The following is a 26,702-nucleotide window of genomic DNA, read 5'->3' as shown; positions in this document are numbered from 1 at the left end:
TGGCGATCGTGGAGGTGGTGGTGGTTGCAGTGGAGTCGGCGGCGGTGGTGGTGGTGGTGGTGGTGGTGTTGGAGGGTGGTGGTGGTGGCAACGGTGGGGGTGGTGGTGGCGCACGTGACAATGTGAAGGTCGTGGTGGCAGCAGTGGCACAGGTGGAGATTGCATGTGGAGATGGTGGCGGTGGAGATTGGTGGTGGTGGTGGAGGCGGCGGCGGTGGCGGAGATGGTGGCGACGGCGGTGGTGATGATCATGGTGGTGGTGGCGGTGGTGACATGGGTGGAGGATGCATGTGGTGGCGGAGATGGTGGCGGTGGTGGTGGCGACTGCGGTGGTGGTGGTGAAGGTGGTTGTGGTGGTGATGGTGGTGGTGGTGGTGATGCGGTGGGTGGTGGTGGTGATAAAGTTACATGTTTTTGAAACTAAAAACCATAATCACAAAACCATATTTTGTGGTTTTGAAAAATAGGCTAAAATGGTTTTGAAAATCAATAAAAACTCACTTCAGCTCCATTTTTGCCGAACACGTTTTGTTTTCAAAATTGCATTTGGAAACCAAAAACTGAAAACTCGCAAACACCCTAAACGGGCCCTTAGAGACCAAGAAAAATTATTCAATTTTAAGGCTCAACTTAGAGAACTAGGGGAAGGAGTGTAATTCAACTAAAATCTGAGGCCAGAAAGAATTCCTACCAAGTTTCTTCAAGAGTTCAAACACTAAGTAATAACCAATATGCATTTCAAAACAAAGCTAAGTATGTGCAAGCACGTTAGGCATTGAGACACTCAACACTGAACAAAAATGTTAGGGTGTTGTAGTGGAACACCCTTTTTCAAGAACTCAAGTAAAGATCATTCACTCACTTTTCCTCCCAAACACATTGGCATGCACAAGACCACAATAAAAGAGCATGTGAAAGTATCATCAACAAAAGATTCATGAGCAGCCAAATAAAAGTGAAACCGCTTGAGCAAGTTGAGCATAAAGACATGATAACAAGAATCTAAAAACTGACTCAATCCTAAAGTTAAAAATCATGCAAAAGACTACATGCAAAAACTACCTAAAAATGAAAATTCAAACCTGTCATTGGGTTGTCTCCCAAGAAGCTCAATGTTATAGTCTTTGATAGACTACCCCCGGACTCAAAATTATATCCGGGGTTTATTGCAATTTGCATTACATCCTTTAGATCATGCCAATTTTGACACAGCTGCACCGTCACATTGTCTGCACTTCCAGATTTCATGGTGACATTAAGAGTAGAGGGTTTAAGAAAATTCTCACTAATTTGCTTCCTTGGTGTGTTCATAAAATTTCATCCTCGTGTTTGTTCATTGCCATGCTTTCCATTGATTCGCAGGTCCTCAAGATTGATGCTAAGACTTGAAGTTTTCTCCTCATCTTTCTGCATTTTGTTTCCAAAGATAAAATCCTCTTCTTCAAGAAATGGATACTTAAGATTTGAAAGTGATGATTTCAGCTCCCCCTTTTCTTGTTTAGGAACTTCTTCATCTCACCTTAATTCTTCAAACTGATTAATTAGGAGAGATTCAGAAGCTTCTATTTGGTGTGCCGCTTCAAAGACTTCCTTCTCATCTTGTTCCAACTTTTTCAAATCCAATCCCTCCATGGTTATTCTTTCTAGAGGGTCTTTTCCTGCAAACCTGGAAAACTCTTCATTCACACATTCATCAAAAAATTTACACCTAAATACATCCTTAGAGTTCAGATGTTCTCTAGAGTTGAACACCAAAAACTTTTCTTTTTCATCACCCACTTTAGGGAAAGCAAACCTTTTGCAACATTAACTTTAGCATTTCCAGTTGCCAAGAAAAGTCTTACCAAAATGAGTGGAACTCGTGCATCCTCTTCCATACCCATAATTACAAAGTCTACTGGAAAAATAAACTTATCAACTCTTACTAAGACATCTTTAGCAATCCCATAAGGATGCTTAATGGACTTGTCCACCAACTGCAAAGACATCATGGTGGGGATGACTTCTCCCATGTCCAGCTTTTTAAACATAGAGAGCGGCATCAAATTGATGATGGCCCCTAAATCACATAAAGCTCTAACAACAGGCAAGTTTTTCATGTTAACAGGTATAGTAAGACTTCCAGGATCTTTCAACTTTTGAGAATTTTTTTCTGCACTATAGCACTCACCTCCTCTATTAACATGACAGTTTCATTAATTTCACAAAGTTTTCTTCCTTTGGACAAAACATATTTCATAAATTTAGAAAAAGAAGGCATTTGTTTCGGAGCTTCAACAAAAGGAAGGCTAATTCCCAATTTTCTAAAGACATCAAGAAATCTTAGGAATTTCTTTTCCAAAATTTCCTTAACTAAAGCTTGAGGAAAAAGAGATTTTGTCAAAAGAAGAAAACTTTTCCTCAATAGACTCCTCTTTATCATGTTTCACACCCTGTTTTCCAACTCCTTTTTTCAACAAAGGTTCATCACTCTTAAGAGTGACAGCGGAGCAATTTTCAGAGTTTGAATCCTTAGGATTCGTGGGAGTGGTTGAAGAGGACATCCTTGGGCTTGTTTGAGTCATGGCCTTGGCCAGCTAGCCTACCTGAACTTCCAGGTTTTTTATGGAGGCGTCATGGTTCTTCACAATGGTTTGCATTTCACCTATGAAAGTAGTGGTAAGTGCGGTGGGATCATCAACTTTTTCCTGTCAAGCTCTTCTCAGGAGGCCTTTGAGCTTGTTGATTGGGTGTTTGGCTTATCCCTCCAAGAGAAATTGGGATGATTCCTCCAACCTGGATTGTAAGTGTTGGAGTAAGGATTATTGTAATTACCTAAGACTTTTACCTCCTCATCGAACTCAGCTTCATCTGCACTCTTCAAACTTCCTTCAAGCTTCATGATTATGGCATCAACCTTCTAGGACAACTTTTGATTTGAAGCTAGTAAAGCTTCATAGGAGTCAAGTTGAAGGACTCATTTCTTTTTAATTCGATCATTGATGGAATGGGCGGCACGAGCTGCAAGTTTGTTGATGATATCCAAAGTTGGTTGAGTAGCTAAGGCATCAAAGGCTCCTTTCGCAGTAGTGTCAAGCTTATCCCTGGTGTAGTCATAGAGTGCAGTATACAACTTCTCCACTTGATCAGCTAGGGAGATGTTGTGTCCAGAACATTTTCTGAACAATCCCTTGAACCTCTCCCAAGTTTCATGGAGGTTCTCGGAATCCATCTGGACAAAAGAGTTGATCTCCTGTTTCAATTTTCGGACTCGGCTGTAATTGGTCATTTTTTGGATTATTTTGGACATTCTAGGGTATATTTATTTTCCAGCACATTTTACATTTTAATAAACTATTTCATGTTTTGGTGGCGAATATACACTCGCCTGACTAAACTATTTCATGTTTTGCTCGAGTGTTTAAAGCGGTCTATTTCCACAGTGGAACAATTTGGGGGGGCGAAGAAAGGATACGGTCCAAGCTATGCTTGGTCTAGTATCTTAAAGATGAGATGGATTTTTGAACGTGGAGGATTGGAGATGGGGCCCGAGTGAACGTGTGGTCTGATAAATGGCTCCCGAATGGGACTCCTATTATTTATCATCATGATATAGTTGAGGAGATGTGAATTACAAAGGTTGAGGCCTTAATGGATAGACAACGTATGTGCTGGAGAAGAGATCTTATCAAAGCGATCTTTTGTCCAGGCACAACAGTGAAGATCCTCGCTTTGCCCTTGAGGAGGTCCGAGAAAGAGGATATGTTGTATTGGCCTGAAACAGAGTATTGGGATTATACGTGTAAGTCTGACTACAGATTTGTGAGAGCACAGTTAGAGCAGAATGAAACTTCGTCTTCTTATGCGGTTGCGCTGTCTTCCTCCTTGTGGAAGAAATTATGGATATCTCCAGCCTTTCCGAGGTGTAAAGAGGTAGCTTGGAGATCTATTATGGGCCTTTTACCGGTTAGACTGCTGCATCACCGACACTTAGACATTGACTCGAATTGTGGTGCGTGTGATGCTGACATGGAGTCCTTTGAGCATTTTTTGCTTCGCTGCCCGGCATCTGTAGCTGTTTGGTATGCATGCCCGTTGTCTTTGAGGGTGAGTTTATTTCGGTCTGTGACGAATTTTTGGGTAGTTGTGCTGAATGAGGAAGATCGCGACATTGTAACCCAGGTCCAGACGTTGGTGTACTGTTTGTGTGAGGCTTGAAACTTACTCATCTTCCAATTGAGGGGTTTCAGTATTGACCAAGTGGTGCGTAGGGCCTTCATGTTGCAGGTTCCGGCGGGGGAGGATACATAAGCGGGTGACAATTCAATACTTGAAATCAACAAATGACTAATTAGATGTAGTGTAAGAATTTTGAGGGGCAATGTAGCATTAGAATACTATTCTATTACCGAAGGATGTTCACATTGCTACAAAGAACATGACAAAAAAGGAAAGAAAAGCAACAAAATCGTAAACAATTTTCATGGCTGAAGCAAAAGCCTTAATTTCTGTAAATGCTTGTGTAAGAACTAAGAAGACATGACTATAAAGGAAAAGAGCCCATGACAAAAGATTAAAACGTAGTTTAACTACTCAACGTAGAAATGAGTGATTAATCTCTATTGAAGAGTTTAAACTATTCAATTTTATCACCAAGCAGCTTCCACATCTTCGTGTTTTGCATTCGACTGCTGTTCTTCATCTCCCACATTATGAGAGGGTTGGTCCTCATGCATGAGGAGTCCTATTCTGTTAGTGTTTGCACGAATTAAAAGCCTTTCAAGCAGTTCTTGGCACTCTATTGCAGTGACCATCACGGTCAAACTTGCCATCCCCTTCCAACAGCCAATGCCTATTGTTGACTCATCCACTTGGAGGGGCTCTGGAGCAGCTATGTTCCCTGCAGAAAGGAGGTTACCACGTAAACCGTCAAAACAAATGAGCATTAAGAGTGTGTTTGGCTTTCCAGATATATATATATATATATATATATATATATATATATATATATGGCTTACCAAGATAGTCTTTCCAACCGATCAAAGTTGTTGGATTGAGAAAAAACACATTCACGTCCAATCCAATGGATAAACAAACACACTCTTACTCTCAACTCTCAAGGTGGTAGTGATACATACCTTCACCTAGAACTACCAAACAACAGCCTGGCATTAGGTTTGCAACCCTTTCACCAAACTTGGCATTAACAAAATCTGCAAATTTTACAGTCTTATACTGCAGAAGATGCTCGAAATCTATAGGAGATGCACGCAGAATCTGTTTGGTGACGTGAGGGAGGATAAGGGGCAATCCTTCAGAAGTGATCCGGAAAGGACATGGTGCAGAGGCACCTTCACGTGATGTGTGTCTTTCCTGAATGATAAGGACATAGTACACATTACGTGGTTATTCACAAAAACAACTAATCAAAGAACTTATTTCTCACTGTCAGTCAAGGGCAGATCAATACTTTCTTTTATTGCGAAGTAATTAGGTTTATTTTTTTACAAAAAAAACCTAAACAAACTATTTTGACATTACATGATATAGTTCCTCTAAAATGAGAAATGCATTATAGAGAATAAGGTGCAAAATTATTATCCCGTTGGTATAAAAATCAATAAGTTAAGATTTAAAAAACTTAATTTATTATATATATATAATCATAATCTTAACTGTTTTTCTTTCAGTAAGCGGTTATCCTTGTATTCTAAAAAATGCACCTCTTAGAAGCCAAATCTGACAACATATTACAGTAAATATTCTATAGTCTATACTCTACCAATAATCATGTCAAAATGAAATCATGCAGCATAGCTGATTCTGTTTTTCATATCCGATAAAAGTCAAAATGTATTTCAAATTAAGTCGAGGAAAGCAGAAATAGAAACAACTAACTAACAGAGTCATGGGTACTGATAGCCTATAATTCATGTATATAGGCAACGAGGGAAACAGGGCCCCAAGGCAATCATATTTAAGTGGTTAATGAGAGGAATGTGGGGAATGATGAGGATAGTTGAAATGGGTGGAATGGGAATGCTGTTAGCACAGAGAGAGAGAGAGAGAGAGAGAGAGAGAGAGAGAGAGAGAGCACAACTGAATGTGACAGGAGGCATTCAGATCAGGATAACAAAAAAGAGGGCAAAGAGCGAGGTGGATTATGCAAAAATTGGTGTTAGGGTGATCTTCAAGCGAGCATTTCTGGGTCAATTTCAAATCTCTGTCACAGAACACCATATGAAGTTCTGATGAGTTTGAGTCTTGGGGGCTCATCTTTGACATGGTAACAAGAGGTGCTCAAGATGTTAAGGTTATCCGATGAAATACCAGCAGAAGTCCAACTACATAGTTCGGGAGACATAGGAACGTTGATGAAACTGGTGCAGGAAGTGGAAGATCGAAATTGGGTATTGGGCGAGTCGGAGATTGGACATCAAAACCGTTGGTGAAGAGTGGTGAATTTTGAGTGGAAGGTTTTAAAACAAAACGGAAGTTTGAGTTGTAATTGGACATCAAAAGGATTCATGTCTTTTAATGGTGAATTTTGAGTGGAAAGACTTAAACTAGTATAATCTATTTAATTTGTGAAGATTTTCAGTAGAAATTGAGTTATGGAAAAGGATAGTGCTATATATAAGGGATTACATTTGCTCAACTGAAAGTACAATTGAGCCTAATTTTTAACCTCTTGAAGTAAATTTTTATTTATGGAATTTACTTCATAAATATGAAGAATTAGTTTGAGTTTCTTCACCATAAAAACTCTAATTCTCTGGCTGATTGGGATTTGGGTAATTGTGTGTCATTGAGTATTAAATTTTATTCTTAAAAATTTGCACTTGAGTAATAAAATAGTTTGTTGAGATCGTGAATTTAAGTAAGGCGTGTCAAAAAATGTTAAATTATCATAGTAACAAAAACAACAATTCTGAATTCAGAGTAAAGTAGACTTACAAAAATCTTTAGGCCAACGGAAGCTATTTTAAATTGCTGCCCAACAGAGAAGTTCAACTCAAGAACATTCTTGACTGACTTGGAGACATAGTAGATCCTTTTGACACGGCTAGTATCACCATTTCTTGCTACAAGGTGACCATCGAATGGGAACTGCTCGTCAATCCCGTAAAATGCCTTAATGCTGTTAATAACTACTTCATCTTTGAAGAAGACAACAGGGTCAATGCCTCTCCATCTGTCTTGCATCTGCAGCTTTCTTTTTCCTGGAGTGATCTTTGCTATATTTTCTACATTGAGGGGCTCTTGGGCTTCGTTGGAATCCCCATCTTCACATATAACAGGAGTAACTTTCAAATCTGCTGAATCGGGTTCATTGTCATTTGTATTAGTCTCTGAAACATTTTCATGTGTACTTTCTGATGGATTGATCTGCAATACTTGTGCATCCTCATTTCCCTGGTCTGCTGAATCTACATGTCGATTATCAGCGTCTTTTCTAGTTTTTACCTGAATCACTGCAAAGAGGAAATAATCACAAGCCAATAGTGGCAAGCAAAGGCATGTCTCACAACATACATAAATAATGTAGATAGTTTAAAAATGGCATCTTGAAGGAGTTATTCCCAGTGTTTATCAAATTCCTTAATTCTCTTTATTAGGATTTCGGAGAGAGAGAAAAAACAACACAAATCATATGAGAAATTACCTGGCAGAGGAGAAACCTTTTGCAATACAGCAATAAAAAATGCTCCAGTGTTCTGATCATGAGGCACTAACCTCACACATCGGTCTAGTGGCAAAGCAGAAACCTCAGTGATATCGTGCATCACGGGATTCTCCGCTTCTTGAACACCATCATCAGAATTTCCATTAACATCATCAGCAATTTCATCTCCAATGCTGATATTACAGTTACTGTTACTTTTAACAACATCTTGGTAGCTTCCACCATTCGGAAACATGCTGGGAAGAACTATACTTCTACGAAACTTGGGAACATCTTTGCAAGAGACATATGACATGCCCTTGTCAAATACCTGCATCTCCAAAATCATACATTCAGATGTACAGCTGCATAACAAACATTTTACCTGTTCTAGTATTCTAGATTTGAAGACAAGAGCTTGATTACATACATAATCCAACTACTTTTGGTGGAAGTAAACATTCAAGCTCAATAAACATAAGAATTTTCTGTTCTGAAAGGTTAAAATTCAATGTATTCCCAATTTCCCATGCACATGGAAATAACTTGATGGAAATCCAAATGGTCCAATTAGAAAGAATCAACAAGCAAGACACAGTTAAGAACAATAAGCCAATCAGAAAACTAACAGTCCTAGTCCATCAATTGGAAACGAATAATACTTTTTAATGAAGAAACAAACACATCAACCAAGCAATGAAGTGTTGTAAGAGATATAACTGGTGAGCTGAGCTGAACTAGTTTTACAGCCTACAGCTACTGTATGGGAATATATTGAATTTAAACCTTTCAGAGGGAGAATGCTGAAAAATAGACACCCTAACTCACAACTTTCCTTTAAAACCCTTCCAGTTGACACGTGTATGAAAATTGAAAGAATTCATTTACGAGTAATGAGTGCATCCCCCCCCCCCCAATATTCCCGAAAGATGACAAACATGCTAAACTTTGCCATGTGTAAGCCAACCTAGATATCTGTTTCTTGACATTACATGTATTATCTTCAAAACTCTGCAACTCAAGACACATGGTCACAAGAAACATAAACCTTCCATCTCTTAAGACCTGGTCGACGAACAAGTTGTGGAAGTTCACTAGAGACATCAACAAGTTCCAGAGACCCTCTACACCTCCGCAAAACCTGCAATTGATTAGAAAAGTAAGGTAGGGGGAATGAATTAAGCCAGCTCCTCTCCTTATAAATTACTAAAAAAATAAACATAAACTTGAAAGCATCTTTTTAATTTATGGAAGAAAACTCATTGTATGCTTTATACTAATTATAAAGCAGTAATATCTTGTGGAATTTGGCCTTTGTAATCTCATGTTCACACCACCACAGAAAACTTGGGACAAAGTCAAGGAAAACCTCTGAAATTCTTTCAATATTGGACCTTGGACATATCATAGTTCCGAATCGAATCTCTTTAGAAAGAAGATCTTATTATAGGCAACGTAAAATGACGAATGGAAAATTATATTAATAACAGAAGTAGGAAGTCAAATGTAGGATAAGATTGTCCAAGTAATGAATTTGATCATTGATAATTTGCTCCAGAACTGTTATCCATCAATTAGTGCCAGTAATGAATTGAACTATCGATAAGTTACTAGTCCAAAACCATATTATTCCATTAATTATCTTCTATTAAAATATAATTTGATGTCAAATACTTTCTTCAAATCAAAGCCCATGTTTCATAAAAAAATGTTACCAGCCAGATATCTAACATAGGCAATTGAGATCTGATATTTCAAAATATAGAATTTGGAGGGTGAGGGACTTCATCAACGGAGGCAACAAATTCATATGACAATACATGAGTTATTTACTTGATTTTAAGAAAGCAAAACTCTTCATTTACAAAGCCTACAACGGAAAGACTACTTAGGATGGCTAGGAACCATATACTGTAGAGCATTCAAGGCTGATTACCTCTGCAACGACAGCTTCATTCTCAATAGGATTCATTGAGCAGGTTGAGTAAACCATTCTTCCACCAACTTTAAGTAAGGATACACCTGAGAAAATTAAAAAAAGGCAGCTGAATTTGCTAAAATAATGCTACCAGTCAAGTCACAGTCACACTAACCCTAGTTCATATATATTAAGATGATAAATAGCAGGACTTTGATCTTAGTAGGCCAGTACCATCTTTATAAATTTTAGAATCAAATCACAAGAGGCAGCCAATTTACACTAAAAAAATACAATATGATGAGCAGACATCATGATAAAAGGTCCCCGTCTCAAAAGAGATGCAGAATTAGTTATTCGTAGAAGCAGTATATTATTAAATTTTATACAGGATGTAATCCTATGCCACATAATGGATGTCGGTCGCCCAAAAATAGGCGTGTGTAAAACTAAAAATAAACATTAAAAAGATCTTAAGAGAAATGAACAATTCAAGGGTTTGATCAATATATCACTATGGTTCGATTCCTTGGTGCTAAGAATGCTTTTCATCATCAATATGACTTCCCTCTCCAATAAACTGAAGTCTATTTTCATTATCATAATTAAAAAATAACTGAATTTTCGTTTAACCAAATGACAGCATTCTTAACAGCATGATACAACTTCCTTACCAAATAAACTAAAAACTAAGATTCAGTCAACTCATTGTCTTGCATTAATAACATATTAAAAGAGAAATCAAATCAAGCCTAAAAAAGTCAGTCCCCAATCCCCATTCCCCAAGAGCAGGTAGGCAACAATCGAAACGTACCTCGCATGGCAATAATGATTTGTAGGTTATGAAGCCCATTTCCTGTCCCTGTGTTCCTGCATAAAAGCAATATTAGGCTTAGGTTCTGAATAGAATAGATTAAAAGTGAAAAAGGAAAGGAATGTGGTGATGGAAGGAATACCATTTATTCAAGAGCTTAGGTGCCTTACGAAATGTACCGTCTCCACTGCATGGTACATCACACAGAATACGATCAAATAACAGTTGGGTGATATGTTCATCAGCCTCCATTGTACCATCATGCATGTTTAAATGACATCCTGGGAAATGCTGAGCTTCATGATTAGTGACGATTAGGTTGGCTGTGCACATTCTTTTTGTTTGGTATATGAGAAGATTACATCTCTGGACATCTAGATCATTAGCTATAACCTAATTATCAAACAAAGACTAGTCAATAAATTTTGCAAATGAAGCCTGATGAGGACAGGTCATAATCAGAAAAATATTTAGTCTGGAAAATAACATTACATAATGATAGAGACACAAACCATTCCATCAGGAAGTGATCCAGCTTTAGATGATTGGTGTAAAATCTCAAGCAATTGAAATGTTTTTGAACCTGGTGCCGCACACACTGAATAGAAGCAATGTAAAAGCAAAGTAGTTAGAACACTGAAATCAGCATTCCTAATAACCAAAATAGGAAAAGATCAATCGATAATGAGAAAAAGTATTTTGGTGCAGCGTAAGTTGCTTACTATCAAGAACAAAATGATTTGAATGTACATCCAAGAACATAGGAGGCACCTGTATTGCAAACAAACATTTGTCTGCACCAATTAATTTCTTGAAAGAGTGTAAACTAATCTACATGCACTAAACCGTACACATTTCCAAAACAAAAGCAAATGATCCTGTATGATCATGACGAGTGTCAGACAGTATGTAAACTCGCCCACCATGCTGACAGCTTCCTGTCTCGTAATATTCCCAAGTTCATTTTCTAGCTTTAAGAATTCATGAAACCTGAGAGATTAACATAATAAGAAGCAGGAATTGAAACATTAGTTAGAAGAACTAACTTATATAGATAATCAATTTCAATTAGTAGTAGGAAAGAATCATGCATTCTGAAATAATTAAATGCACCTACCAATCCTACTACAGTCATAAGCAAAGACCATCAAAGTAAGAAAACGGTAATGACCAAAAGTAAAATCATAATGCATCTATATAAACTGTTTGGACTGATAGAAACTTACAACTACATATCCAATGCGAAACTCCATAGGTACAATTCATGCTATGAATTCAGACACACCCGTATATCATAACGTATTTACCTTCGAAGTGTTCGATTCTTCCTGAGCTGCATACGGGAAAAATTTGAATGCCAAGCAAGATTATCAGGATACCATGGCAACGGTTTAAGTGCCTCTGTATGACTATCCTCTTCAACAACCTATATATAACAATTCAGCACCTAAAAAATGCAGCAGCATGATTAATTTACCAGCATTGCTATTAGTGACTTACCTTGGCCTGAAGAGACTGTACAAAGTCATTCTCCAGTTGAGACCGGACATCTGCGGAAGACCGGCTGCTGGAATCATCAAACAAACAAAAAAAATCAACAATGAATCAATGCATATTGGATGAATGAATGTGGATTAATTGAAGTTGAATAGTATTACTATCCATATTTGAATTTACACTGGCTCAGTTTGTTTTCAAGTGCTACAAGGTTGTGACAAGAAACATTGATATCTAAAATTATTGTTTAATTTTCTAATATGTACTTTATTTCATTAGTAAGTTAGTGTTATTTCTACACAATTGTATTAACTAGGTGAGGAATCGATAGAGTGAAGAAATAAAAACAAACCAGGAATTGATTCTAAATGCTGCGGGCAATGGAGTAGTGAGAACTTGCATGAATGAATCCCATTCTTCTGGGGACACGATGTTCTGTTCCTGGTGAAAAGAAAATGACTCTGAAATGAGCAAAGAGAAATGATATTTATTGGATAAGAAATAGACGTTGTTATTCAATCTTGCCTTGTAATAGTGATCGAAAGCAGGGTTTTGAATAGCCAAAGTGGAGCAGGTAGGGTCTTTTCCTTTTCCTCCACCCATGGTGGCGTTCCAGTTTCAGAGCGCAATTGCCGCACGCACTTCACTGCACTGGACTGGTTCGGTGCTAAAATGAGTCGCACTTCACTTCACTGCACTTGTTTCACAACTTTGCTTACCCATTTCAGCCTCATTTTTTTTAATTTCAAGCCCCTATTTGTTAATTATATTATTATCTAATTTGGATCCAGGTAGAATTATAGTTTTTTTAGACAAGTTCGAGTCGGAAACATCCGCATCATGATGGGGCTAACTCTCCCAACGGAGTTTTTTTCTATCCACAAGACTCGAGATTTTGTTTTTTGAAAATCAAGCATGTAACACCTCAACCAACCACTCGTTGGTAGGTAGAATTATAGTTTGTGTACATATTAATTCCACATTCATTTAAACAAATGAAGAGAAGAGAAGTAAATGAGTGAAATGATAAGTGATGTGATAGAAATGTAAAGAAAGATAAAAAAAAAAAATATGTAAAAGAAAGAAGAGTGTGAGTGATGTGAGTGTATCATTACTCATCAGTTAAGGTGATTTGCGCATGATCAGCAAAATCAATAGCTCAAAAAAATGTAAATTAGTGAATTAACATCATAGTAATATGTCTGTCTTTTTTAGCTATAATGGTAAATTTGTATTTTTCAGTTATGTGTCACCTTATCATTATTGCACTGATATTATCTCTATTTTACAAAATACAATGACATTCTTTATTTTATAGTTCATATATCAGAATTTTTTTTCAAATATTGTAAAAAAAATAAATATTTACCAAAATATTGTATTTTGATAAATATTTACCAATCTATGGTAGTTTTGGCCATGTAAAATGCTTAGGTAGTCACTTTTTGCAAAAACTCCTCATATGGGGAGTTTTCTTTATGACAAAGTCGTCTAGAAGTTTTCACAGTCAATAATTACATCATCATTATGTCACATAAAGACTCCTCAAGTGAGGAGTCATGCTGTCACGTCAGACTCTTGGAACGAAGCACCACTATTTTGAGAAAAACTCCTCATTTGAGGAGTTCTCCTATCAAATCAGTCTTCTCATACGAGGAGTCTCTTTTCCAAATACGTGAAACGAGATCAACTACCATCTGAATTAAATTTGACGAATTGATCAAACAAAGGTGATCAGCCGAAGAGAGAATGTGCCAAGCATATTCAAACTACCACGGTTGACGACCCAAAACATACTCTTAGGCAACCTTAAACACTCTATAAAGCAGACACAAAAATCACTACATTCCTCCCATTTATATGTGAAATGATCCAATCATATTCAATGTGTTATTTTTAATAAAACATGTAAAATTAAATAGATGAAAAAAAAATACAATCAAAAAGTGACAACTAATATTATTATCTTGGTTATCAAAAAATATTATTATCTTGAATTTTTAAAACAACAAATAAATTAGAATAAATTTTTAAAACGGTTTCAGATAAATTGCTACGAGTATATTATTACCATGGAAGTTTTTCCAATAGAAACTATCTATGTATTTGATACCCTAAAGTATCAATAGTAATGATTTTTATGTTGTAATTTGGAACATGTTTTAATGGAAAAACAACTATGATTACATGTTTTCAACTGGATTTGTGTGTGGATTTACTTTTAGTCTTATGGGCCGTGAAAAGTAGTTAACTCGTGCCACACGATTGAAAATTTATGAGAAGACTGATTTGATAAGAGAACTCCTGAAGTGAGGAGGTTTTATGAAAATAATGGTGCCTCATTCTAAGAGTCTGAAGTGACAGCAAAACTCCTCACTTGAGGAGTCTTTAGGCGAGATAATGATGATGTAATTATTGACTGTGAAAATTCTTACTTTTAGACGTCTTTGTCATAAAGAAAACTCCTCGTACAAGGAGTTTTTGCAAAAAGTGATTACCTAAGAATCCTACATGGCCAAAACTACTATAGATTGATAAATATTTATCAAAATACAATATTTTAGTAAATATTTTTTTTTTTACAATATTTAAAAAAAAATTCCATATATCATTTGAAAAGACAAATGAGTGCTAGTGTTATATTGATAATTCTTATGGGAAGTCAGTGCAATAGTATAAACCCCAAGTTAGTTCAATGTTCTTAATAAAATAATAGAGGGGTTAGTGTAATAATGATTTTTCTTTTGTTCCGTAATAATGATAAACCTCAAGTTAACGTTTGATGACGAGACAAAACAAAACGGACGAGACAGAATAGTATGGAACGCTCTCTAAAGTATATTTTCTGCTTTCGACATTTTGTAAAATATTGATTTTTTGACAAGTTGAAACAAAAAAAAAAATGAAAAAGCGATTTTCTTAATTTTTTTTTGAAACAAACGCACTTTAAAGTAGCTTTTTCAAATAATATACTTTCAGTATTTTTTTTTTTGAATAATGATTTTCTAAAAAGCTGAAACAAACATAAAAAATGAAAAAAGTGATTTTTAATAAGAAACTGTAACAAACGCACTCTAAAGTAACTTTTTCAAATAATTTGCTTTCAGTTTTCTTTAAAGGCTTAAAATAAATCTTTTGGTCATTGAAATTGTAAAGGGAATCAAATTGAGTTCCTAAAATTTTTTTTCATCAAATTGGACCCCTAGAATTATTTTGTATTTAAATTAAGAATTTTTACTCAATTTTAACAAGTCAACGGTCTTGTAGCAAGCCTTGTCAACTAAGGATGACAACGTAGACTTTTTTACATCAATTTTAGTCTCTTGAAAAATAGGTTTAAATACTCCAGAGGGCCCTGAAATTGTCTGCCGTACGAAAATAAGTCCCTGAAATTTTTTTTTTCGATTCTGAATCCCTGAAATTTTTTTTTAATCAAAATAAGTCCCTACTCGTGTTTCCAGTCTATGTGGCTCAATTTTTGCTGAGTCATTTATTCCACGTGGCTTTTCTATTTTTTTTTAAATACACATGGATTAAAAAAATAAAACTAAACATTTAAATTTAAAATTAAAATCTTATTAACCTAATTAACCATAAATCTAATTAACGCTAAATCCCTAAAAAGATTTTAATTTTAATTTTTAATTTTTAAATTTAAAACTAAAATTTTATTAACCTAATTAACCCTAAATCCCTAAAAAGATTTAAATTTTAAATTTAAATGTATAAATTTAAAATTAAAATCTTATTAAGCTAATTAACCCTAAATCCCTAAAAAGATTTTAATTTTAAATTTAAATGTTTAATTCTTTTTAATCCATGTGTATTTAAAAAAATATATAATAGCCACGTGGAATAAATGACTCAGCAAAAATTGTGCCACATAGGCTGGAAACACGAGTAGGGACTTATTCTGATTAAAAAACATTTTCCAGGGATTCGGAATCGGAATTAAAAAATTCAGGGACTTATTTTCATACGACAGACAATTTTAGGGACCTACAGAGTATTTAAGCCTGAAAAATATTTTAATCAAGTTTTAATACATATTCTTCCTTCTTCATCTTCTTCCTCTTCCACCTTCTTTCTCTTCCTCCATAACTCAAATCCTTAAACCCAAAATTCAAAACCCTAAAAAAGTTATAAGTTCATCATATTCACCTTGTTCTTCTAAAACTTAGAAAATCAGAGGTAACAAAAAAAATTCATTTTCCAGTGTTAGGGGATTGTAGAAAACCCCTTTTTTCTCCATCAACAAGAAAAAAATCGTGTATGTACTTCAGTACAAGGACCACTCTTTTTATTTCGTGTTCTCTATAAGTAATTTTAAACTGTTTGATATAAAAGATTTCAAATATAAACATGGGCATTTTTTTACCATGTCAAGCTTTTAAGAGGGTATTTCGTTTCATTCCCTTATGTTCCATCATTTTTCCACGGAATCAAAGTGTCTCGTTTTAAGAGCTTTTTATTATGTTCTGTTCCATCCGAAAAACATGACAAGTGAAGTGCAGAATAGAACTCATATGTCATGTTCTGTTCGATTTCCACCCGTCTACCAAATGCTACCTTAAGCTTAAGATACAATTTTTGAAAAAGTAACTTCATACATACTAAGAAATAGTGTACTAAGAATTAAGTATTAAGAGAAAATGAGTGAATACCTTTGTGGTCAGGGACATCACTATCGTATCCTGAGTCAGATTAGTCACATGTGGCTCTTTCCCCGTGGAGACGGGTGATCAAAAAAAAAATTGTTAGTTGTTACTAATGTTAGCAAATTAGTCTCTTCTTAGGTTTCATACCCTCGATTCTTCACCTTTCATCTCACCTAACTCATATCACTTGAGCTAACTTGGATAACGTATCATATTAATTTTTTTAGTATTTATACTCAATAAATTGATCAATCCAATGGCTAGAAATCACAGCATTCATTACCTCCACTAGTATTTCCTGACAAGCTATTTGTTCTGCCAAATAGTGTTACCAAATACCAACAGGCAACAGATCAACGTGTGTTGTAAGTTTTACCCTCACCAAGTCTTTTCATTTCAACTTGAAAGCCCGGTTAGGTTACAATTCCTTTTTGTTCATAAAAACCTATCCATCATCATTTAACAAATTTTACCAATCAACTTAATTTGCAGGATGGCAGAAGAAGAAAGGCCTGCGAAGAAACCCCAAGGCTCTAGTGATCGCACAGAGCCAAACAAACTTGGTGAAATGCTTCAACTGATTCCTCGAGAACTCGCTTCAAAGATTCTCAACAAGCTTGGTGCCTTTGAAATTTTCCCCACTGCAAGCTTAGTGTGTCATTTTTGGTGGAAATTATGTATCGACCCTCTCATGTGGCGCACCATTGATCTCACCAGCCACCCTCGTGTTGGACATGCCAAATTGGAGAAGTTTTGTCTCCGTGCCATTCAACAAAGTTCTGGTCATTTACAAGACATTAGTATTAAAGATATTGCCACTGACGATATTCTCAAATCAATTGCTGATAGGTAATTATTCTCATCATTTTTCTTTTTATTTGCTTAATTTAGTTCTGTCGAACAACCAATTATCCTAAAAGCTTAAGCGGGTGGTAAGGGTCACATGAATAATTATTTTATAGAGGCTCTGGTACCATGTTAAATAACTAATTATTCCAAAAGCTTAAGCTATTAGGTAAGGTCGTAAAGGTCACATGAATAATTTTATATTATTATTTCTTACAAATTCCATGTTTTATGATTACTGATTTTCGCTCATTTAGTAAAATTTGAGTTAGGACTCAACATTGGGTAGTGCTGAAAGTTTCATAATTTTGTTTAAAGCATGTTTCTTTGTATGTTTTTACAGCGGAAGTCACTTACGGCGGTTGCGTCTTTTGAGATGCTGGGAAATTTCGGATGAACAATTGGATGAGGTTGTGAAGAAGCTTCCGCGGTTGGAGGAGTTTGAAATTTCGGTCAATATCATATCTAAGGATACTTTGGAACTCATGGGAAAATGTTGCCCGCATTTGAAAGTGCTGAAATTTAACATGAAGGAAATTAAAGGCGAGGAGTGTGATGATGAGGCATTTGCTATTGCGAAAACCATGCCTCAGCTACGTCATCTCCAACTTCTGGGAAACAGGCTCACTAATAAAGGCTTGATTGCCATTCTTGATGGATGCCCTCGTCTTGAATCTCTTGATCTGCGTGTTTGTTCTAATGTCAATTTGAGTGGAAGTTTGAGGGAAAGGTGTTGTAAGCAGATAAAGAATTTGCGTTTTCCAGATGACTTGAGCAGTGAAATTTCCATCTACGTTGAAGGTGGTGCTGTTGGTTATTATGAATTGGACTGTGGATGTGACATTGACCAGGCCAATTATGAGGCCGAGTTAGAGGCGTATCAAGATGCAGTCTGGGCTCAATTCGATAATGATAGGGACGATGAATATGAAGAATTCCTTGACGCTCACTACCTTGAGCTATTATGATTAATGTTTTAGTTAAGTGATCCTATGTTCTTTTTGGATATGTTGATCACCTGCAGGTACAGGTACAGGTACTGTTCTATATGACATTTATGTTTGGATTTAAGTGGCTCAATGGTTGTTCTAAATGCCATGGTTCTTTTACTTTTGTAGTGTCCTAGGATTCTGATGACTGGTTCACATACTTTGTTAACATGGCTTAAGTAGTATTTTGTTTTTGTTGTCAAATCTCTTTGGTTTCCAAAGTACTTTTGTGAATCAGTTGTGACAAAATGACTTATGAGCTTTGAGCTGTTAGCCTGTTACTGATATTCATACCTATATTGGATACTTTAGCAATTAGATATTAGTGTTGTGTATCCTTTTAGTGAGCTGTTAGCCTATTATAGGTATTCGTTACCTATATGGGATTGCTTACCTAAATTCTTGATGTGTTAGAATTTATCAGTTTTGATGCGTCAAATGGATGAGGTGCTGTTTTGATTTCCATTTCTTGTTTTAATACTTTAAGCTTCTAATTTATATACACATGTATTATCCTTTTGCACTGCTAGCCTTACTGTGGAAATTAATTTGGTTTTTCCCTTGATTTTGTTTCTAGTTTGTTCAGGTTAATCATAGAAGCAGTTTAATATTTTTTTGTTTTTGACTAACTGAAGCTGTTATATAAGCCCCTTTATGTTTGACTTAATATATTAATGTAGTGCTGCAAGATAGGATTGAATTAAAACAATTTAAGAATCACTCATTTGTATTCTATGACACCTTGTTGTTCTAGATAGCAGTACGTGGAAAGAATGAATCAATAGAATTTAGGAATCATTTATCATTCGAGAACATTGCAAACTATTAAATATAGGAATTAAGTAACTATGTCAATCAGAATAGTAGTATTTAAATTACAATTGCTGATCATTGCCTTTGAATTGACTTATTTCATTCTTATATTGTTAACACCTATGTGATTAGCACACTACATTACATGATTAGATTAATAAATTTAGGAACTAATCTTTGTTATCTAATATGACAGAATTGAATTAAAGATACTCTTTTTATTTATGTAATCTAATATGTGGTGATAGTGTGATACACGACAGAATAGTAACCAAGTGCTACTTTAATTTTAATTTCTTTATACCTATTTGGTGTGCTTGAGTTGTCGTAAATTGGATACACCCTTCTTGCTTGCTGGAGGTTTCGTGCCTACATAATAAACGTTACCTTCTTGCTAATTTCTCCATAGTAATCGTAACATTGATTCGTGTAATCTGTTGTGTAATAAGATTAACCTTGATTCATGTGATTGATGCATAGTTAGCTTTGCCTTGCCTTGTGTTTAATTGCTGCACAATAAGCTCAGTTTTGCTTGCATTGCTCTGCTGCATAATTTACCAAATTCTTGGTAAGGTGATACTTTGTTCATGACACTAATGCGTGTTTGAAATATTTTTTGTAGAGCATTCTTTTCGATTAAGCCCTTAAGCTCATATACATTAAAGGACTTGATTATGACATTAATTAGGATTGTCATGAGTTACCAATCTAACTCCTATTCCTTCTTGTGAGTTGTGATGACTGAAGAGTATAAGAGGGAAGAGAAAACTCAAAAGTTTTCTACTCATTTTCCATACTCAATTGAAGCCAGGGGATGTGCATATCAAATGAACTGTTAGTTTTCATTATTGACAGCAAGTTAGTCTTAGTTACCTTCGACTGAATCTGATTGAAAGAAATATTGATATGAAAGTTTCTCTTTGGCACAAAAATTGAATGAATGCACTATTTACTTCCATTGTGCCTATGAATTGTAAATATTTTGAAATTGTTTTATTCATGGAAAGCCTATGTACGTTTGAGGGACTACCTTCCAATATTTAGTTACATTTCGCAGAAGAATTAGATTTTTTCTCATGTAAAATGATCATGTATAACAACATAAAGACAATGGTTTGAAGGATTATGAGTTGGTTTGAGTCACTTTAATAATCTATGTGCTTTAATTTCATTGTAGAACTCATTTTTGCATGTTGTCATGTTGTCGAATATTCTATGTTGTGCCATACATTACTTAAGCTAGACGTATCGTAATTGGGTTCTATTTGTTATGTTAGGAAGCTAATACACTAAGATTTAAAATGGTGTTGATCTCAGATTCAGTCACCTTACCAATTAATCCCAGTTTTAAATCTGAATCTGGTTTTTATTCTCCACTATAGCATGTTAATTGTTTGGCAGCATTAGTAGCTTCATGCATAAATTGGGGTAGAAACATGAGAATTGTGTGATGTTTTCTTTGTTGGACCTGACATGCATATTTTTCAACCCACAAAGTTTCAGATTTTTTCTACTTCTCATGCAATACCAGATTTTACTCAAAGTCAGTATGACTATGCATGCTCAAAATTTTGACAGCATTCATTTAAGCACAAGTTGACTTGTATTAATCCTTTTGATGCAAGACCTATCCCTCCCACTAGAATGATTACATAGACTTACCCTAGAGACAGTTCAGTATGGTACAAGGGTTTTGCATATCACGGTTCTAAAGACATACATGAATTGATGTCAATCTTGTTAAGGTAGTGAGTGAGCTGACACTCTTATGTTTGCATAAGGATCTGTCCCGGATCTATATATATAATTTTATTTCTTTATTTTGTATGATAAAATGACTTTAATCTTGATAAAAAAAATTATTGCTAGTCATTTGAGAACAAAATTCAGTATTTTAATCATGGGATCAGAACTGGTGTTGGTTTCTCAAATGTCACTGACTACCTAAAAATGTTTTGTTTTTGCTATGCTGGAATTTGCTCATTGTTACTTGATTATTGTAAGTAATGTGACTCTGTAGTATCTTCATATCTCCCTCATTTGATATTTTGATTTAGAGCAAATCTTGATAGACGATGAAGCCTGTATTGATGAACGTTGGAGCTTATACATTCTGAATAGACGTTATTGTGGCTTTGCATCTTCGTATGTTTGTTTATTTTCCTTGAGCTTTCTTCTTTCCGTTGCTTGATCTTGTAGATGATTCTTCAAATGATGTGATTTTTGTAGATCTTGATTTTGCTTTTTTTGATTTCTTTATTTGATGTTTTGTATACTATTGAATAGACTTGTAGCTTCGTTGTGCAGCACAGTGCTATCGTCCAGATCTGATGCTTGTTCAGTGCTTATATGCGATACTGATGGATCACTTATATTATTTAAAATAGTCTCATCCAATTCATATTTATCGTACTTTGTTATCTTGTTATAAGATCCCAAAAGATTGATAAAAGACAAAATTAAAAAGGGGAGGATAATAGTATCAAAGCAGAATTATTTATGAATATAAGACAAGGGGAAATTCAATATTATGCACAGCAAGCAAAAAAGCAGTGACATCCCCATTTTAGACTGAGATTAAGACAAGCAACTTCCCCTCTTCCAATAAGTGAAAATTCAATATCCATGAACAGCCTCTCTTAACTCTTTTATTACTTTTTTCAAGAGACAATTGGTCAACTAGGCAAAGTGCAACTTGGTGTTTGTTTTTCTATTTGCATCCACTCAAATGTAATTTCGTAGATCCTAAGGCACTTGTGAAGAAACAGGTTTTATAATGTTGATTTCAATGGGATCAAAGTTAAGTTCAACTATACCCAAATGCATACTAAAATTATGTTTGAATATCCATTAATACAAGTGCAAACGAATGTTAACACTCATCTTGAGTCAAAAAGTGAGCAAAACTCTTTTTATTGATTAGAGCGGAAGTTCATTCATCGTGCCCTAATTGGTATTCAAATGTGCGTAAGCAATATGCGCAATTGAGTTTAACTTGGCGTGTGTGTTTGTTTTTCCATTTACATCAATCCAAACCTGATTTCACATATATTAATGCAGCAATCTAAAAATAGAAATATTGTCAGAAAACTCAAACACACTCTTAGGCCTTAGTAGTACTCACAATTCACAAACAAAATCAAAATCACCACTTGTTTCTACATAATCATAATCAATATCAGTGAATGCATCCATCTCATCAGGATCCATGCTGCCTCCAACAAATTGCCCATCATCAACTTTTGGACCCTGGCCTTGCTTCCCTGCTTCTTGAATTATGGACTGTATTTCCTCAATGGTCTGAGATGAATCATCCACCACACCATTCACCTCATTCCTCAACATATCACCCCCTTCATTCATTGATTCCACTGGCAAGTTATTAAGAAACCATGGGTGCATTTTGATTTCTGGGATTGTGATTCTCTGCATAAACAATGTAACAGATATGTGTTATTCAACAAAAAAATATTCATACAAGAATGGGCTAATGATTATATTCTACCTTCTCCGGGTTGGCTACAAATATTCGAGACAGAAGGTGTCTACAATCATTAGAGACGCGAACATAATCTGGAATGCAATATTGAACCTCAAGAATTCGCTGCCAAAAATATTGGTGAAATTTTCGATTAATTATCTTTATATTATAAATATATGGGACTTGGAAATTAAGGCATCCATAACATATTTGGCAGTCCAAATAACCTGGAGTGTGATTCTAAAGTTTCGTGGTTCATCTGGATCTTCAAAAGGATAACCTCCAACTAGCATCACATATAAGGTAACCCCACAGGACCAAACATCAGCAACCTATTCATTCTCCAACATAAGAAAATTGAGTGGTCAATGTCAGCTACAAATTCGAAAAACCCCACTAATTACATAATTAATATTTAGAAGTTTTTTTATTTTTATTTGGCTTGGTCGCATGTATCATTCACGACAGACAATCTTATTCGGATCTAGTGGTGATGGGGTTAGCTCTTCCGGCAGAAATTCACATACAGAGTGGTCATACCTAGGACCTTATAGATCAAACACATACCACTTGAGTCAACTGATTAGTAAGTAAAAGTTAGCAGTAAAATTACCTTCCCATCATATTCTCTTCTTGACAAGACCTCTGGTGCAATATATGCTGGGGTTCCCACAGTAGATTTAGGCTGAGAGTGCAGAACAGATGACTGAAGAAAAAACAAAGAAAATTGGTAACAGAATTTTTAACTAGAATTTGAAACAAGTTATATGTAATTGAGTGACAAGCTTTTGCCTTAGAGTAACCAAAGTCGCATATTTTGAGTTGTGGAGCTGTGCTTCCATCTAAAAGCGTGTTTTCCAGCTTAAGATCTCTATGGCAAATTTCCTACAAGAAAATCAGATTTTAAGTTCAGCTAAAATAGTAGGATGCAGAACTGAAAATTTTGCATAAAATGAAACAATTTAGATTCTGATTGGACAAGAACAGTACCATTGAATGGCAGTAGCTGACTCCAGAAATCAATTGCCGGAAGAAATATCTTGCCTGTGCATGCAAAAGAAGAATTTACGATGCAGTAGTGCATGTTTGGAACTTCGGATAGGATATATGGAGGAGAATCACAAAAGTTAAGAATAATCGCTTCAGCCTATCATGATTTTTGACTCCCTGTGGTTTTTCACCGTCTCTAAAATAACATGCAGTTACACATTTACAAATTTCTTCAATGTGAAAGCCTCTTTAATATATTTCTCAAAATTAAATCATTGTACATGAAGTTAAAATTTGGATTTTAATTCATTTGCATCACATTTTCTCTTTCATTTCATTTACATTAATTTTCTCTCAATATCCCTCTCTTTTCTTTTTCTATCTCATAATATCTTTTATTTCTCTCACTCTTATTCTAGATTTCTCTAGGTGTAAGTATAAATGGAGTGTGAAGAAAATATTTACCCAAACTAAAAAAAAAAGGTTCTTAACCACCAATCAAGAAAATTTGTTATTAGAATATGATAATTACAGAACTTAACATCACAGGGCATGTTGGAACCAAAAGTCTAACAACTTACCATTCAAAAATTCAACACTAAACAGCACTCATACTTTTTTTAATGCCATATGTAATTAATGTGTGTGCACTAGTTATTCTTTAGCATTATGGTGGAATTAGTTAAGAAATTACATAAATAATGGATTCTTGGACAGAAGCACTATCATGATAAATTAGTCAATGGAGCTTTCTATTTTATACAATAAAAATCGATCTAAATCTACCTCATCCTCACAGAATCTACCAGCATTGCATATTCTTCCAAATAGTTCTCCTCCTGCTGCATATTCCATGACTATGGCAAGATGAGTTGGAGTACACAGCACCTGCGATAAATAGCCATTTTCATCGTAATTAATCGTGTTAAATTTTACAGTTTAATATGAAATCAAGAGCTAACAAGTGCATGAGCAGGGACATTTAAACATTAAACTATCAAATTCCATCTAAACATAGCAAAAAAGAGATAAATAAAAAATTCTAAAGACTTCATCTTAATCTCTAACATATGCATTATTTATCAATTTAGTCCTTGAAAAATAAATTTCGTGCTAACTTGGACTAAAATAAGGCCTTACTCATTAAAAAAAGGTAACATGAGTGGTTTGATTTCTCAATGTTGTGATATCTTACTTTATGTTCTAAGTTGATTCTCTCACTTTAGAAGGGTGAAGTCTAAAGAGTGATGAAAAAAGGTTCTTCACATGAAAGTGAGGGACTAGAATGATGGCTCCTATTCTATTTTATTATGCCATCAGACATGAATTAATGTTTGCTCTGTTTTGGGACAAAACTGAATTTTTTTGAAATCCTATGGCCCTGCACACTGTGATGATGGTAAAAGCCAAAAAAAAATTGAAAAAGTAGAGCTTATGGATATATAAAGCATTCACACATTACCATTCCAAACAAAAGAAATGGCTGTTACCTCCTTAAATTTAATGATATTGGGATGCCTTAAGGACCTGTGATTTATAATCTCCCTTTGCACATGCTCATCAATCTGCAACACCCAATACAATTCAAAGTGCATATGAGATAAAAATCAATAATGCTTTGTGTACCACTATTTTTGGTGTAGACCGTAGACATCTAAAGATATGAACATAAGAAAGAAAAGTAATAGATGTGATGTCATAGGAAGAAATTAAAGTGATAGGGAGAATGAAATGGAGCAAAATGCACAGAAAATGGAGATGGAGTTTTAAGAAGAATACAACCTTGAGGCCTCTCTCAATGACTTTAACAGCGTAGAGCACACCACTCAGTTTCTCCCTTATTAGCTTTGCTACTCCAAAGTTTCCAGACCCAATAACTTTAATAATCTCATACCGTTCTTCCATTGAAATCTTCAAGCTCGAGCTAACAACAGCCAAACAGAAGAAGAGTGTTTTAATTTGTATTGAAGAATATATGAGGTAGAAAATTCAACAATCTACTCTCTCTATATGTGGAGCATCTCCATCATTCATTAATTAATCATTATGACCTCCAAAATTCCAATAGGAAAAGATGTTTGGCTGCAATCTATAGAGCTGAGTTGTGGTTTTTAAACAGTTATATTTTTCCACGTAGGAAAATGGGTGGTGGACTCCTTAAGGGGAAAAAAGTAATAGTATTTTTTTTAAAGGAGAAAATATGATTAATAAATATGGCCTGGAAACAAGCTAATATATCAGAAATATCATAGAAATATGGCCAAGAAATGCATCCATCAAGATGACATCAAGGGAGATCTTAGAATAGACAAAGGGAACCCACTATCAAAATTAAAATCTATAACAAATTTCCTTTCTCTAGTCTAAAGATGAGACTACGCATAAGGGATACAAAAACAACACCCATAGAGTTATTATTGAAGACAATTCCTCTAATACCCAACCGATTAATACTTGAAGAAAACACCGACTAAACCTGCAAATGATCAACTACCACTCTGCTAATAATTTACAGATGAGCAATTTAAGGAAAAAGTGACTCATCTATTATCCTAGACATAGTAGATGCATCATTCGCCTCATCATATTCTACCACTCCACTAGAATAACCAATTTAAGGAAAAGCAAATCATCCCTCCCCCCATCAGCGAAGGCCGAGCCACCTTGCAGAACTGATCCAAATGCCTCAGGGAAAAGGACTTTATCACGAATCCTCAACCCCATCTCGCAAAAAATTCCAACCATGTAACAGGAACGACACCCCTATCAAAAGTAAGGGCTACCACCACCTCCGCAACGGGAGAGAACGACACATGTGAATCCTTCTTTACCCCCAAAAAAATATCCCTCCAAGAAGGACCACCAAGACCAGAAATCGAATTCCTAGAGGCAGAGTGATGAGCGGAACCATTTGTACCGAAATCCATCACAACCTTATTGGGAGGCTTAGACAAAGACACAAAGAGAATAACTTTACCCATCATAAACTCATCCAGACGTTCAATCGTCGTAGAAACCGCCTTCAGCGACGAGAAACAGACAAAAGCGAAA

At 35.3% G+C, this 26,702-nt stretch overlaps 3 protein-coding genes and 1 non-coding gene across 6 annotated transcripts; 2 read left to right on the top strand and 2 right to left on the bottom strand.

Moving 5' to 3' along the window:
* Positions 1-3,137: 3,137 nt before the first annotated feature.
* LOC130727094 (small nucleolar RNA R71) lies at positions 3,138-3,244 on the top strand. Its single transcript, XR_009015133.1, has one exon. It is a non-coding gene; the product is annotated as a small nucleolar RNA R71 (small nucleolar RNA).
* A 1,119-nt stretch (positions 3,245-4,363) lies between these two features.
* LOC130724305 (uncharacterized) lies at positions 4,364-12,596 on the bottom strand. 3 transcript variants are annotated; one of them, XM_057575503.1, is made up of 15 exons: positions 12,400-12,596; positions 12,227-12,315; positions 11,878-11,944; positions 11,685-11,803; positions 11,229-11,367; positions 11,100-11,148; positions 10,890-10,975; positions 10,520-10,770; positions 10,378-10,433; positions 9,582-9,667; positions 8,694-8,786; positions 7,646-7,976; positions 6,937-7,454; positions 5,118-5,352; positions 4,364-4,879 (listed from the first exon to the last, which is right to left on the bottom strand). In XM_057575503.1, the coding sequence occupies exons 1-15, from the start codon at positions 12,475-12,477 to the stop codon at positions 4,629-4,631; spliced, it is 2,448 nt and encodes an 815-aa protein (XP_057431486.1). In that variant the 5' UTR covers positions 12,478-12,596; the 3' UTR covers positions 4,364-4,628. The 3 variants fall into 3 exon arrangements, with proteins under 3 accessions (XP_057431486.1, XP_057431488.1, XP_057431487.1); XM_057575505.1 differs by having other exon boundaries at positions 11,301-11,367; XM_057575504.1 differs by having other exon boundaries at positions 11,878-11,941.
* A 4,289-nt stretch (positions 12,597-16,885) lies between these two features.
* LOC130722551 (F-box protein SKIP19-like) lies at positions 16,886-18,692 on the top strand. Its single transcript, XM_057573309.1, has 3 exons — positions 16,886-16,944; positions 17,025-17,381; positions 17,722-18,692. Exons 2-3 carry the CDS (start codon positions 17,026-17,028, stop codon positions 18,344-18,346), a joined length of 981 nt encoding a protein of 326 aa, XP_057429292.1. The 5' UTR covers positions 16,886-16,944; position 17,025; the 3' UTR covers positions 18,347-18,692.
* A 3,372-nt stretch (positions 18,693-22,064) lies between these two features.
* Positions 22,065-25,745, bottom strand: LOC130722550 (serine/threonine-protein kinase SAPK2-like). The gene is made up of 9 exons (XM_057573308.1): positions 25,434-25,745; positions 25,142-25,216; positions 24,438-24,539; positions 23,652-23,705; positions 23,454-23,546; positions 23,275-23,367; positions 22,889-22,993; positions 22,686-22,784; positions 22,065-22,606 (listed from the first exon to the last, which is right to left on the bottom strand). Exons 1-9 carry the CDS (start codon positions 25,554-25,556, stop codon positions 22,301-22,303), a joined length of 1,050 nt encoding a protein of 349 aa, XP_057429291.1. The 5' UTR covers positions 25,557-25,745; the 3' UTR covers positions 22,065-22,300.
* Positions 25,746-26,702: the final 957 nt, after the last annotated feature.

This window comes from Lotus japonicus, chromosome 6 (assembly GCF_012489685.1).
Source record: "Lotus japonicus ecotype B-129 chromosome 6, LjGifu_v1.2".
Taxonomy (NCBI): domain Eukaryota; kingdom Viridiplantae; phylum Streptophyta; class Magnoliopsida; order Fabales; family Fabaceae; genus Lotus; species Lotus japonicus.
Note: the sequence above shows the minus strand (reverse complement) of the source record. Positions and strands in the feature narration are given on the sequence as shown.

Coding starts and splice junctions, on each gene's coding strand:
- LOC130722550 (XM_057573308.1), bottom strand. CDS start 25,556: ATGGAAGAACGGTATGAGATTATTAAAGTTATTGGGTCTGGAAACTTT. Junction 23,706..24,437: donor GTAGATTCTGTGAGGATGAG/GTAGATTTAGAT, acceptor TTGCATGCACAG/GCAAGATATTTCTTCCGGCA. Junction 22,785..22,888: donor ACTTTAGAATCACACTCCAG/GTTATTTGGACT, acceptor TATTTTTGGCAG/CGAATTCTTGAGGTTCAATA.
- LOC130722551 (XM_057573309.1), top strand. CDS start 17,026: ATGGCAGAAGAAGAAAGGCCTGCGAAGAAACCCCAAGGCTCTAGTGAT. Junction 17,382..17,721: donor CTCAAATCAATTGCTGATAG/GTAATTATTCTC, acceptor ATGTTTTTACAG/CGGAAGTCACTTACGGCGGT.
- LOC130724305 (XM_057575503.1), bottom strand. CDS start 12,477: ATGGGTGGAGGAAAAGGAAAAGACCCTACCTGCTCCACTTTGGCTATT. Junction 8,787..9,581: donor ATGAAGCTGTCGTTGCAGAG/GTAATCAGCCTT, acceptor AATCAATTGCAG/GTTTTGCGGAGGTGTAGAGG. Junction 5,353..6,936: donor CCGTTGGCCTAAAGATTTTT/GTAAGTCTACTT, acceptor CTTATCATTCAG/GAAAGACACACATCACGTGA.